Source organism: Pristiophorus japonicus, chromosome 4 (genome assembly GCF_044704955.1).
Source record: "Pristiophorus japonicus isolate sPriJap1 chromosome 4, sPriJap1.hap1, whole genome shotgun sequence".
NCBI classification, from domain to species: Eukaryota; Metazoa; Chordata; class Chondrichthyes; family Pristiophoridae; genus Pristiophorus; species Pristiophorus japonicus.
This window is the reverse complement of record NC_091980.1, coordinates 112,017,995-112,031,872: the sequence shown is the minus strand read 5'-3', so window position 1 is coordinate 112,031,872 and position 13,878 is coordinate 112,017,995. Positions and strand designations below refer to the sequence as shown.

The 13,878-nt window shown below is 41.2% G+C and overlaps 1 protein-coding gene across 1 annotated transcript in view; it reads left to right on the top strand.

Moving 5' to 3' along the window:
- slc23a1 (solute carrier family 23 member 1) overlaps window positions 1-13,878 on the top strand; it is a 132,160-nt gene that overhangs the window by 104,354 nt on the left and 13,928 nt on the right. The window contains exons 10-13 of the mRNA XM_070877661.1: window positions 2,169-2,289; window positions 6,181-6,337; window positions 6,824-6,971; window positions 7,378-7,483. Of these exons, the coding sequence (XP_070733762.1) occupies window positions 2,169-2,289; window positions 6,181-6,337; window positions 6,824-6,971; window positions 7,378-7,483 (532 nt within the window). The remainder of the gene's footprint in view (window positions 1-2,168; window positions 2,290-6,180; window positions 6,338-6,823; window positions 6,972-7,377; window positions 7,484-13,878) is intronic.

Below are 13,878 nucleotides of genomic sequence, written 5' to 3'. Positions count from 1 at the left end.
GCTGCACCCAGTCTCTCCCATGACTCCCTCCATATGCTTATGTAGGGAGTCACTGCACGCAGGGAGGTCCTCTTCCCTTCCCATGGGTGGAAGAGGCCTCCCCAGGGGATCAACACAGCCTGTTTGCACATTGCAGAGGAGAGCACAAGCTGGGATGTGGTCAGGAGAACCTGGGTGCAGTGCTGCCAACGTTTCAATCATCTCAGTAGATCACGAAATGTTAGTTCCAAGCCACACACAACCTCATCACTCTGCCTTCCCTACTCTACTCCTGCACATCCTTACTCACACCTACTTACCTTGCACTTCCACTCATCCCTCTCTCTCTACATTTTCACTTCTCATCTCGCTAGCCACCCCTCACACTCATCCTAGTCAAATCATACCAACTAACAACACACAATGGTAGGCACCTGTTTGTTATTGCCAATGTTCAGGTGAAATTTCTGTCAAACATTGAAATCTTTATTTTCAACATTTTGCTTTCTTGGACAGATTTGTGTGCCCCTTTGGAAGTGGCTTAGTGATTTGCAATGAATGGTGAGATATAACAGTATACACACAATGGTGATGTATGTGAAAAGAATGGCTTTTTGCATTATAATGATGCTTTATTGTGCTGGTGTGAGGCGGTGCCAACCTGGTGCATCATGTGGCAGCCAGGATGTACAGCATCAACTGAAGTAAATCTGTCCATGGTGAGGCCATCCTTGGTCTCCCGGGCAACAATGTGATCGAGTGCTGATGCCTTTTGTCCTATGCAGCATCAGTTGATTGCGGAAAAGGTTGGTGTGCCTGGTGCTGCTGGTGTTGGGGTTGATTGTGGTTGGATTCTGATGAGCAAGGTTGAGTGGGCACCCACGTTGATGGAATAACTGGCAGGTGAAGTAGAGATGACAGAAGCATTCTGTCAATGATGAGAAAGTTTTTCCAATGAGGTGAGAATGGTTGGAAAAGTGGAAGGTCTGAAAAATATATGCTGAAAATGGAATGAGAAAAAGCTTCTGCTTAAGGAAAGTGAATATTACTCAGGTGGGAGCTTTTAATGTACACTTAAAGCTGTCAAGTAATCAGCTGGAGTAATGGCCACTGAACTCACTCCTCCACTTGACAGTCATGGTTTGCGCACAGCAGGGATCCCGTGGTCATGAAGTAAAAGACACGGGCCGGCACCACTAAAGTGGCTGCAGAGTGGCTCAGCGTGGCGCTCGTGACACCGCCCGTCTTCCGCCCTATTCATAAAACACTTACGCCCCTCAGCCACCCCAAACACTGCCCGGACAAATTTTTAAAAAGTTAAAGAGGCCAATTTCCCTCTATTCTCCTCCCCATGGATTTGCGTGGAGAATATTCAATTAATTAAAATAATCTGCCCCGTTTGGGTCGGAGGTAATTTTGGCCCCAAAAGGTAAATGAAGAAAGGCTGTTAAGCATCTGGCAACTAAATGCTAATCATTTTAATGTGATCCCCTGCCACTGCCGGTCGGGTGTGCTCAGCATTGACAGACATGACATTGGGAAAGGCACGTGGCAGTGGGGTCCTGACCCGCTTTGGAAGAACAATCACTTTCCCACTAATCCTGCCCGCTAACCGAAATTCCCGGTCAATGTATCTGATGGGAACCAATATATTCTTAGTTTCCTAATTCTTTTAGAATATGAGTCATGTAGTTCCCCTACATATAATTGTACAGCCCCACCAGCGTGTGTTCACCCAGCATCAAATGTTGACATGCAGTGCATGATGCAGGGACTGTCAGGGAAGTGGGACCAGGATACTACCCAGTACCATCATGATCTAAAATTGTGGTTCTTGCAGAGACGCAGAAGTGTCGTCCTTCACATTTCTGTCATATGACAAAATAGGCAATTCAATTTTCACTTCAAAAGATTAACATATAATTACACAGGTTATTAGCAGTAAAACCAGCAACCATGTCACAAATGAACATCCCCTCCAATGTAGAAGTGAATGTACAAGTTAGATTCAAATGCGTTTTGGTTTTAAGTAAACATAGGTTTGACTGCCAGACATATACTATTGCAGGATAAAATATCTGCTATTCAGTAGCACATTAGGCAATGAATAAGTTAATAATGTTTACAGGTAACATCAATATGCTCACTGCATTCATTAAAAACATGTATTTTTTCCCCCCACTTTTTAGAACTATTGTTTTGATCGTATTATTTGCCCAATACCTGCGCAATGTGAATTTCTTAATGCCTGGCTTTAAACGTGGACGTGGATGCACAACAGTGAAGATACAAATCTTCAAAATGTTTCCGGTAAAAATTATGCTCAAATCCAAGATAACTAATCAGAAAATCTCAGTTGATTCCAATTTTACATTCTCTCACTCTGTTCTGAAATCTATGAAGAATTTGATTTGAATTTTGAATTATTTACCAATGTTGGAATACATATAAATTGGAGTATGCCACAAAACTAAACATCTAAAAATAAATCTAAATAATTGGACCTTTTAGATAATGGGTTGGGGAAAAAAACAACTGTTAACTGTTCAAATATAATTTAGATTATTCACTTCTATAGATGTACCCAGAATCAATTTTAAAGCCTTTTGCTTTACAGGCATTTTAAATTATGCAAATAAATCTGAAATTGGCTTTCCAACAGCAACAAATATGATTAATTATATCAATATGTTTGCAGAAGCATTTATTTTCAGACTCTCTACAAAGTCTGAAAAATGCAAATACTTCAAAATGAGTTCCACCTACTGTAGAAAAATCAAATATCTGAACTTTGGAGCTGTCTCAATTACTGTGCAATATCATGCATAAGTTGACTTCTGATTGCACTCTTGATGACCAGTGTAACAGTTACAGGTGTTACTTTTACATTGGTTTGACCCTGTGGGCAGAAATTACAACTTTAGTATTGTAAAAGGGTAAGAGGCAGACCGACTCTCTGTCTGTTAAATACCAATCTAATTTTCCTTTCACTTGATTTCAATGGAAAGGAAAATATGGCAGGGTGTATAATGGATAGCTGGTTCACTATCGTCTGTTTCATACCCTGGCCAAAGTGCCACCCTATATTAGATATTATGTACCTCAATAACTGTCTTGGCTACTGCAGAACTGACTAGAGCCCTCCACCATCTCTGCTCAACACTCAGACGTGTGCAGGGATAATTCCACAAGCACTCACTGTTCTCTGGTAGCTCACTCAATTGCCCATTGTTCATACTTAAGCAGCAAGTATCAGTAGGCTATTTTACTATAGGAAGCATAACACCCACAGCTGATTCTTTCTTTGCCTGTTATCAGCACACATGCAGACTTTTCAGCAGCAAGCAAGGAATGCAGCGATCCAAGAAGGCGGCTCACCGCCATCTTCTCAAGGGCAATTAGGGATGGGCAATAAATGCCGGCCTTACCAGTGACGCCCACATCCCATGAACGAATAAAAAATGTTCCCCAAACATATGTTCAGCATGCAGACATCATAACATCATCTATGCTGGTGCTGATGATCTTCAACCTGCTGTTCAATTCTTTATAAAAACAGGCACTTGTGATTATGCATTAATTGATTTTGGTATAGCCTGCAGAAACAAATTAAATATTCATCTAACCCTAGATTATTTAACATTACTCGGGTTGTGAAAGGACGGCTAAGTGGAATCATGAAATGTATAATGAATTCTTCTAATTGAAGATCCTTCAAGTTGCGTATCTAACTACACTATAGTTAGGGCATAGGCAAGCAACACAACTTGAAAAGAAGCTTCAAATGATAGTGAAACTGAAATAATTTATTCATATATTCTTGAGTTTGCTATCAGTTCTTCTTCCTCGTTCGGTATTACACTTTTCCCTTCCTTTCTACTTTTGTTAGGTTTTATCTCCTTGTCTCCCCAATTTCAATTATATTTACTCATCATCTTGCTATGTACTTGTAAAATAAAATCAATACATAATATGCATAAAACATTCAGTGAATCAAACATATCCATCGCTGTCCAGTCATTCCAACAGCACTATTTTTTTCTCTTCCAGCCATTTCTCTATGATTAGATGAACCGGAGAAGCATCAGCAGTATCTTTTAACCTCAGGCACACTCTTTCCTCTGGCCTTGTTTAGCTGGCTGCCTTTTGCACCTAATGCAAGAGAAGAAAAATAGACATCTCAGTGTGCCAACAGAGTGTTCTGATTCCACCTCCACTCGTAATCATCACGAGCCCCAGGCTGTACTTTTGTTTCCATCTCACCAATCCGAGCTGCCATTCTCCACCTTGGATACCAGACTTGCTCACTCTTTTTAACCTGATTGCCCCAGACTTCATGCTGGCCACTTCTGCTCCCCGCTACGAAAACAGATTAAGTCTTTGCTCCATTGCACAGACCTCGATCCAGCTAATGGTTTGCTCCATGCTGCCAGAGCATTTTTACTCTGCTCTCTTCTGGGTAGTTTGCAGTTATGATATTGGAATTATTATTTTGGGTGAATTTATGTGATGTTACCTTTTGGTTATTTTATGATGTATTTGGTATTCATATTCTATTAGGCATTCAGAATATCTAAAGATACTTGTGTTTTTAAAAAAAAAAATCATAATGGAATAATTCATCTATCAATATCCATATAAAGATTTTCAACATTGTTGTCCATCAGGTAGATTTAATTGCTCCATGCTAACTATATAATTGTTCGTCACTCACGTGACCCGAGACCAATACCCATGCTTTTGACAAGTTATTACTCTAAAGGCAAGGCCCAACTCACCTGCTTTATCCAGACCTTAATACCCTTTCAGCTTGATATTAATTCAGGACTAAGCATATCGGGTAAAATCAATAATGGTTATCATGGAGTTCCTTATGAATTATAACATTTTAAGGAATTTATTATACAACTGGATGTAGGCATATTAAAAACAATGGGCCAGAATTTACTGTCAAAATGATGGAGAGGCTAACGGTGCTCACCGAATCGCACATAAATGACTTCAGGTGAGGGTAGATGTGTGGTTAAATGCAAAGTTCCAGAAATTGCTGTGCGATATGCACCACTCCGCCATTAGCTTTGCAAAAATGGCATTTCGTTGTCTGACTCGTCATTCTAGATGCATTGAACGGCATGAAGTTCCTGTACTTGCATGGTAGATGTGAGCTAAACCCGCCACAAAAAGTTGGTGCTTATCCATTTCAGTCTAAGTACTCTTTTTAACTATGTGCTAAATCTTAATTACTGCATAAACACCTTCTCTGGCATTAAAAATTAATTCTTACGTGTGGAATCTCACTCCTTCAGCTGCTAATTGTTGTTAGAGATTTAAAAAAAATATATTTTTTACTTTTTCTCTTTTTTTCATCATCCAATTTTTCTTTCCCTCTCTTTCATTTTCTGATTTGACATAGAACAGTGAATTCAGACTTGCATTTCCTGCTTCAGAATCTGCACTGTTCATTTCACAATATTTCAATCTGATTAGTAAGGAGATTCTTGCCCTGTTCACCCAGATCGCCGTAGAGTGTGCTGCACCATTTCGATATCTCCCTTCCAGTGCAAAGTCTCATAGAAATTTAATGGACAAAGGCTAGTCTAACTTACGGTGCCATTTGTTCACTGGCTATAGTCATTTCTGGCCCAGTGTTTCATCCTAACTGGATTCAGGGGACCCGAATTTTATGCTGTGTCTAGGACCAAGTAAGTCCTTAGCTTGAGCATAAAATAAAATAACTTTTTTTTAAACCAAAGGCCCCTGATGGTTTCTTTCAAGAAGATGAGCATTTAATATAACTTAGTTTTCAGAGGAAATGAGTAAAATGCTTTATGTTTTTTAATATTTAGATAATTAATGCTACTCTCTACACTGGAGCACCCAAACAGCAGGGAAATTTGCTGAGAGTTATGAACGACAGATCACAATTAAGAGCAAGGAGCTGTACTCCTCAAAATAGGCTACATTCTTAATCTAAATGAGTGACTTTCTGAATGGGTGTAAGACTTGACAGTTTTGGAATATTTAATTTATCAGGTTTGTAATGCACTGAGAAAAGCACTCTGGTGAATCTAAACACACATTGTTGGGACTTGTCATGTAATTTTTTTCTGGGAAACTTTATAAATTTACTCCTGTATTATAAATAAATCCTGCGATAGAGACTTTCGCCTGCAATAATTGTCTCTCTGCTTTTTTTTCTAGATTATAATGGCCATCTTGGTTGTCTGGCTAATTTGCTATATTTTAACTCTCACTGATGTATTTCCAAAAAATCCTGATCAGTATGGATTCAAAGCCCGAACTGATGCCAGAGGTGAAATAATGTCAACTGCGCCCTGGTTTCGTTTGCCATATCCATGTAAGTGACAGAGAAAAGGAATGGTTTATATAAAATCTGATTATAATGTGCTGGAAAAAAGGAACATGCATAGTAACTCCTCAAATTAAATTTTTTTAATAACTGATCTCTATGGGTGAAATTGCTCTACGCCAGGAGCGTGAAATGGGCTCATAACAAAATCGACAACCTGTTTTACACTACACACTATTTTATTTTCCTTTGAAGTCCATAATCAACATGGTATAAAACAGGCTACTGACTTTGCTATGAACCCATTTTTGCATTTTTATAAGAAAGGATAAAATATTAGTGTAAGATCAAACATGAGCTGTTGCTTTTATTTTAATATTGGATATTAATTTGGTTAAAGGTAAACATGTGCTTTGAATTTAAACTTCAGCAACCTGGAAAGCAACTTTTTATTTTAAAGAATGCATTATTTTTGTTAAAGGTAGGCATGCTCTTTTTCAAATGTTCTTCAAAAGGTTGTTTTGATTTTTGCAGGTCAGTGGGGTTTACCAACAGTCACAGTAGCTGGAGTGCTGGGAATGTTCAGTGCGACACTAGCTGGTATCATTGAATCTATAGGTGATTATTATGCCTGTGCTAGGTTGGCTGGGGCTCCACCACCACCGATCCATGCCTTAAACAGGTACATCTCTCTTCTTCAATACATTCTGTGAACAGACTCATTTATACTGATTTGTTAATTTGTATTGAATTGGGTTGAATTTAAGCTAGGTTACTAACCTCAGATCAGTAAAATATTGAGAATCTCCTACACGATAGTAACCCAGTTAACTAACAACAGTTTTTCAAAGTATAGAATATAACCAGTGTATTGTGGGCATGGTATTTTTAAGTATTGTGAAGACTTACCAGAAATTGAGGCAGGTATTTGTTCATGTTCTATCACAGTTGATGTCACTGAGCTGCAAAGGTCTTCCCTAGGTTACCAAATTCTTAAAGCTTAAAACTTTATTTAAAGAGAAAAATTAACTATCCCCCTGTGTCTGAACAGGACCGATGATAACCTGGAACACTCCTTTGTTTTCTAGAGGGATCTTCATTGAAGGAATATCGTGCATCATTGCAGGATTACTGGGAACAGGAAATGGTTCTACATCATCCAGCCCAAATATAGGGGTCCTTGGGATAACAAAAGTACCTTTACCTCTACCTTTTACTGTGCTTCTTTACTTACCTTTTTCTCTACTTGTGTATTCCCTTTTAGTTTAGTCTATGATTCACTAGGGAGTGACTTTGCTCATCAGTATCCATTCTAGGAATCAAGATATTAGAAATGGTTATGATTTAACGTTATCATTTTTTAGGAAAAAGTGTATTTCTCACTTTAAAAATATATATATTTATTGACTGTTGCAGAGATAATTTGACCATGAAGGATTGGTGGAGGTATTGAGCCTAGAAGTGTCCAGCACCTGAATTGATTGCCATGCAATATTTACTCAGGGTATTAATTACCATTGTTTCTATTTGTATGTTGGGCCAGAATTTGCTGTCAAAACAACAGTAGGGCTAATTGTTTATGGGTAAATGGTGCAAGAGAATTTAAATATGGCTTGCAACTTAAACATTTTATTATGCTCGACCAAGTCTTGACACACTCTGTCTCCAAGCAGTAGTCACACAGACAAATAAACAAAATTGCCCCACTTATCCTTCGTCGAACACAACCTCCGTCGAACCTTTTGTCTCGTCTCTCTCTACAAAAGCTCGAAATCTTTTCTCGGCGTCTAGTCATGCATACTCTCCTAGATGATTCATTATAGTCTGACAAGACCCCTAAATGAAATAGTTCCAATCAAATCACCAGATGCCAATCTGTCCACCATCCTGGCCTACTGTCCCACTTCCTATCGTTACCTTGAGCCTGTCTCATTTCACAATGTATTGACAAAGTCCAGTCAAACAGATATGAATCACTCATCCTGCACTTTTAGCTAAAGTTAACCAGCATAGTCAGTTAAATTGTACCTGGATACATTAAACCTTAAAGCATCCTGGGAAAGACCAACTTAACCATTTTGTCATTTCTAGCTACAGTACAAATCCAGAAGTAAAAAGAGAGCAACAACTTTAATCATGAGATTACCTAATCCTACGTATATATTTATACATGAATAGTATATTTAACAATGGTGCAGCAACTTCAGGTGAGAAGCAGATGCGCGGTTAAATATGAATATCCAAAATTTGCTGGCAATGTTGGTCCGCCCTGCCATTAGCTTTACAAAAATGGCATCTTGTCCTTAGCCTCCTCTTTTTAAAATTTTAATATTAATCATTCAAATGTTTTAAACCTCATTGGACAAAGGACAGATTTCAAAGGAATTATGCTACAAATGAATGCTAGGAATAACAAAATACAGCCATTGAGTTCTGATTATATTTCCAAAGTAATTTTATATATTAATGAATCCTATCATTAGAAATCGCTATGAGCTGCTAACAGTGGCAACTGCTTTACAACTTTCAGATAACATTTTATTAAGATGAAGAACGATTTATCTTGATCTTTAACTAATTTCTATGTTTCATTAGTAATTGTATAGGGGATGCTAGAGGCAAACGAGACTGAAAAGAATGCAGTGCAGTAAATATCAATTTCATACAGTGTAATTAATGGCCCAGAAATCCCGATCGGCTGCTTTCCGCGGGCGATCGGGTAAAAAAACTTTTAGAAAAATGCGCATTTACCTTATCCTGCTGCATCAACGCGAGTTCCCGGTCCTGAGGCGTCCACTGAAACACATCACAGCGCATGCACGTCAGGACATGCGCAGGGCTGGAGCTGCAGTCACATGGCTCTGGGCAGCCAATCAGGTAAAGTATGTTCTAATTCATAATAATGGGAACTCCGTAAGTTGGTTCCAATTATTATAAATGAGAAACAACCCCCAAAACACACACAACCAATAAATACACCACATATTTTTATTAATTTAAATTAAAGTTATTTATGTATTATAAAAGATATCTATTTTTCCGATTTAAATTTTTTTTTTAAATTATGCTTTAAAATAAATTTATCATAGTGGGGAAGATTTTTAACAATAAAATGTGCTTTTATAATTTTATTTTAAAATGTTTTTGTGTATTTTAAAACTCTTAGGCTATGCACGTACTACTTTTGCGATGCCTTCCCGGGTCTGTAGACACTTAGTACGGACCCGGGAAGCCGGAATTTCTGCCCCATTAGTTTTTGTCAGAGAATATTTTCTTTTTTTAATAAAAGGTCAATTAGATGAGGGTTTGGATTTGAGATGGTATTATATGTGCACATAATTGTGTGGAGAACACACGTTGAAATAACAGAATCCAGCCAGAGTGTCAAGTTACCTTGGCAACAATCTGGCAACTCGAACAATTTGCTCAGGTGGTGATTTTTTGAAAAGCTAACTGATTTATTTTTGTTGAGTTACTTTAATATAAAAGTTGAACCTGCTGTATCCTAAAGCTCCCCAACATTGTGTAGTTGAATTATTTGTAATGACTTCATGATGCCAGTTGAAAGTTCTTACTTTTGTGAATATAATCTCATTTCTCAACTCCTCTGCACACTGTGGAAATATTGGATTAATGGTTGCATTTCTGCAGCATGGGAGAAAGCCTCAAGCATCTTAGAAGTTCAGTAAGAATCTCCACCTAACTACATTGTATGAGGGCTGAAAATAGTCAGTGACTATGGTATCTTCTTAAAAATGATCTTCTTAGGCAGTCCCCCAGAGTCAAGGATAACTTGCTTCCACAATAAAATTAGTCCTAAGGTGACTGATGAGACCCATGTGGGATCTACAGTCTCTGTCACAGGTAGGCACATGATGGTTGGAGGGACGGGTGGGTGGGGTGCTTGGGTTGATGTATGCTTCTTCCGCTGTTTCTACTTGGCTTCTGCTTGATCCCGGCAAAGAGACGCAAAGTTTTCGCTGCGTTCTCGGATGCTTCTCCTCCACTTTGAGCGGTCTTGGGCCAGGGATTCCCAGCAGTAAAGGGGTCTTTGAGGGTGTCCTTGAAGCATTTTCTTTGCCCTCCTGGGACTCGCCTGCCATGACATAGCTTGGAGTAGAGCACTTATTTCGGGAGTCTAGTATCAGGCATGCGGACAATGTGGCTGATCGAGCATGGCCAGTGCCTCGATGCTAGGGATTTTGGCCTGAGAGAGAAAGCTGATGTTGGTGCGCCTATCCTGCCAATGAATTTGCAGGATTTTACGGAGGCAGCAATGGTGGTACTTCTCCAGTGTTTTGAGGTGCCTGAACATAGTCCATGTCTCTGAAGCATATAGAAGGGCGGGTAGCACTACTGCTCTGTAAACCATGAGCTTGGTGCCGGGTTTGAGATCCTGATCTTCGAACATTCTTTTCCTCAGGCAGCCGAAGGCTGCACTGGCACACTGAAGGTGGTGTTGGACTTTGTCATCGATGTTTGTGCTTGATGACAATAGGCTCCAAGGTATGGGAAGTGGTCCACATTGTTCAAGGTCTCGTCATGGATCTTTATAATCGGGGAGCAGTACTGTGTGGCGGGGGCAGGTTGGTAGTGAACCCTTGATTACTAATGTTTAATGTGAGGCCTAGACTCTCGTACGCATCAATGAAGGTGTCAACGATGGTTTGGAGTTCGGACTCCGAATGTGTACAAATGTAAGCATCATCTGCATATTTAATTCAATGACAGAGGTTGGAACAACCTTGGATCTGGACTGAATCCGTCAGAGGTTGAACAATTTCCTGCTTGTCCTACAAATTAACTCCACTCCAGTGGGGAGCTTGTTAAAGGTGAGATGAAGCATTGCAGCAAGGAAGATAGAGAAGAGCGTTAGTGCGATGACACAGCTTTGCTTGGAACTAGTCTGCATTTGTATTGGGTCTGTGGTGGATCCATTGGTAAGATTCACGGCTTACATGTCATCATGAAGCAGGTGAAGGATGGTGACATATTTTTGAGGACAGCCGAATTTGAGAAGGACACTCCATAATCCCTCACGGTTGACAGAGTCAAACTTTTGTGAGGTCAATGATAGCCATGAACAGAGGTTGATGCAGCTCCCTACATTTTTCTTGGATTTAAAAATGTAATCATTTAAAAATGATAGCAACTGTTTAACTTGACTAATTGGAATACCAAACAGAAATGTTGAAGAACCAAATAGCAACATTTTTCACATCTAAGCAAATGGAGTTCTGCATGCTGTATCAAGATCTAGAATCATGTATTCAAGCCTTTTGAGAATTGATATCCCATCCTTCAAAATACCCTATTCTATTCAATCACATAATTAAGAAATTCATGGCAACCATGAAGTCATTACATAAGAATTTAATTCCTAGTTTTTTGCGAAGTAATGTTTTGGACATGGCATACCAGCCAATAGCACCACATCAAAACAAACAAAATATATACACTTTCAAACAAAAGAGATTTGTAATGTGAAAGCATCTATCTCAATATGTGAAACCTCCCCACCCCACCAGAGCCATTCGCTACTTGCTGAGATATGAACCCACTGATATTGGCTTTCCATACCACATTATCCAAGTGGCGATTCTTCAGATTTGAGTTTTGCAGTGTGTTGGTAGGCTACTTTGACCATACAGGGAAGGGAGAACATTGTAGTTGAACCCAATCATGGGGTACAAATTGCCCACCCTGTTTCAGTGGTTCTTACCGCAGGTCTGGTTCAGGTCGACTCTTTCACGAAATTGCGCTTTTTGGTTGTTTTTTTTGTTTTGATTCAGAAGTTGGTCATAATGAGGGCGGTGGGTACACCTGAGGGGCAAAAACACAGCGGTGACAGCAACTGAGGGGTAGAAGTTGGGGGTGGTGTGGAGTCTCCGCTGTGATGACGTCATCACGGCGCCGCATCACCACGCCTCACACCTTCACTTACAGGGGAGAGCCTCCGCGCTTTTAAAACTTTGGGCCACCAGGGAGGGTTTCGGCCGGGGGAAAACAAAACATGGCAGTGGCAGTAGGTCCTCCCCTTGAAGGGAAGTCGCACTGCCGCTGTAGCAGGCCACAGCCTCACTGGACCACCGGGTGAAAGCTTGTTTTGGCACCGCCGGCCGGGCGAGGGAAATGTTGCTTTCAGGGGAGTTAAATTGGTGGTGTGCACGGTGATGGCGCGCATATCGCAGATTGGCAGCAGCGGAGAAGTAAGGGGAGGGGGGGAATCGGGGCACCGCCGGGAAAACTCGGCAGGGTAATTGGGCTAGCAGTGGCCATTCCACCAAAAGTCGGCGGCTGCTCCACTCCGCAGCGTGGCCGCCGATTTGCGGTGGTAACAGGCCTTAAGGAGAGGGGCAATTTCGGCCTCCATGTCTCCACCTACTGTCCATACAAGGACATTGCCAGCATTCAGGAGGGCTGAAATTGCCCCTTTTTTAAAGAACCGTTACCGCCTCAGAGGTAACAATGGTGCAGAAAGCATTCACCACTCGGTCAGCGCGGTGGGGCCGACATTTTTTAAGCTGCCCTCCGTTATTTTTGGAGCAGTGTACGGGACAGCCCCGAACATCTTCCTGCCCGTCGGGCACGCGCCGACCCCTTACCGACCGGTGACGACTCCCTTTCTGCCCCAGCGGGAAATTGCCACTTGGGAACGGATCAGCCGCTGCTCGGTGCCCCCAACAGCTTTCTACGGCGGGAAGCTTCTTGTGGCTGGGCGGCGCGTCGGCCCTTAAATGGATGGGCGCACTGCCACGGCCACCATTTATTTTGCATGTTGGCCGACTGCCAGGTCGGCCCGACAATGGTGGCCACGAGTTCGGTCAGGCCACCAACCGGCAGCCCAGCAGCCCCTCTTGGTTACTGGGTCGTTGGCCTGGCCGAAACACTCCATGGTGGCCCAGTGTTTGCCAATAAAGTGGCTGCAGAGTTCGCAGCGGCCCTCCCCTTTAACTAAAGGGGAGGGACATTGTGACATTTCAGTGTGAGGCAGCGCTTCCGCTTCGAGCTGACATCATCAGCGACGCACTGATGACTTGGAGCAATGGCCGTTCCGATCCACTGGCACTTCTGACCCGCTGATGACAGCAACACCGTTCCGACCAGAAAAAATCAACAAAGACGTGAAAATCGCCAGATTCTCCTCCCCATGGATTGGGAGCGGAGAAAAATATTAAATAACGGTAGGTGCGCCCCGTTTGGGGCACAGGGCAATTTCGGCCCCAGGATCTGTAGCTACCCCTTCCCATCCCACCCCAATCAGAGTATTGATTAAATATATCAAATCTACCACACTATAGCTGCAGGAGGCTAAAGCACTGAATGAAGACTGAGCCTAGAACCTTATGGTCCATCTGGCTAGGCTACTCACTAACTTAACTAGCTGAGTCATCAAGGGCATATCTATGCATCTAAAGAAATTGAACATCATCGAGGGGATGGGAAGGAAAATTAAATAAAATGTACGCTTTTGATAAATATTCATGGGTTATGGATTTAGTTCATAAGCTTTATAAAACTGGGATTTTGCAGGGATGTGCCATCCGATAGAAGGCAAGAATGAAGTCCTTTTGAAGTGGAGTCACTGT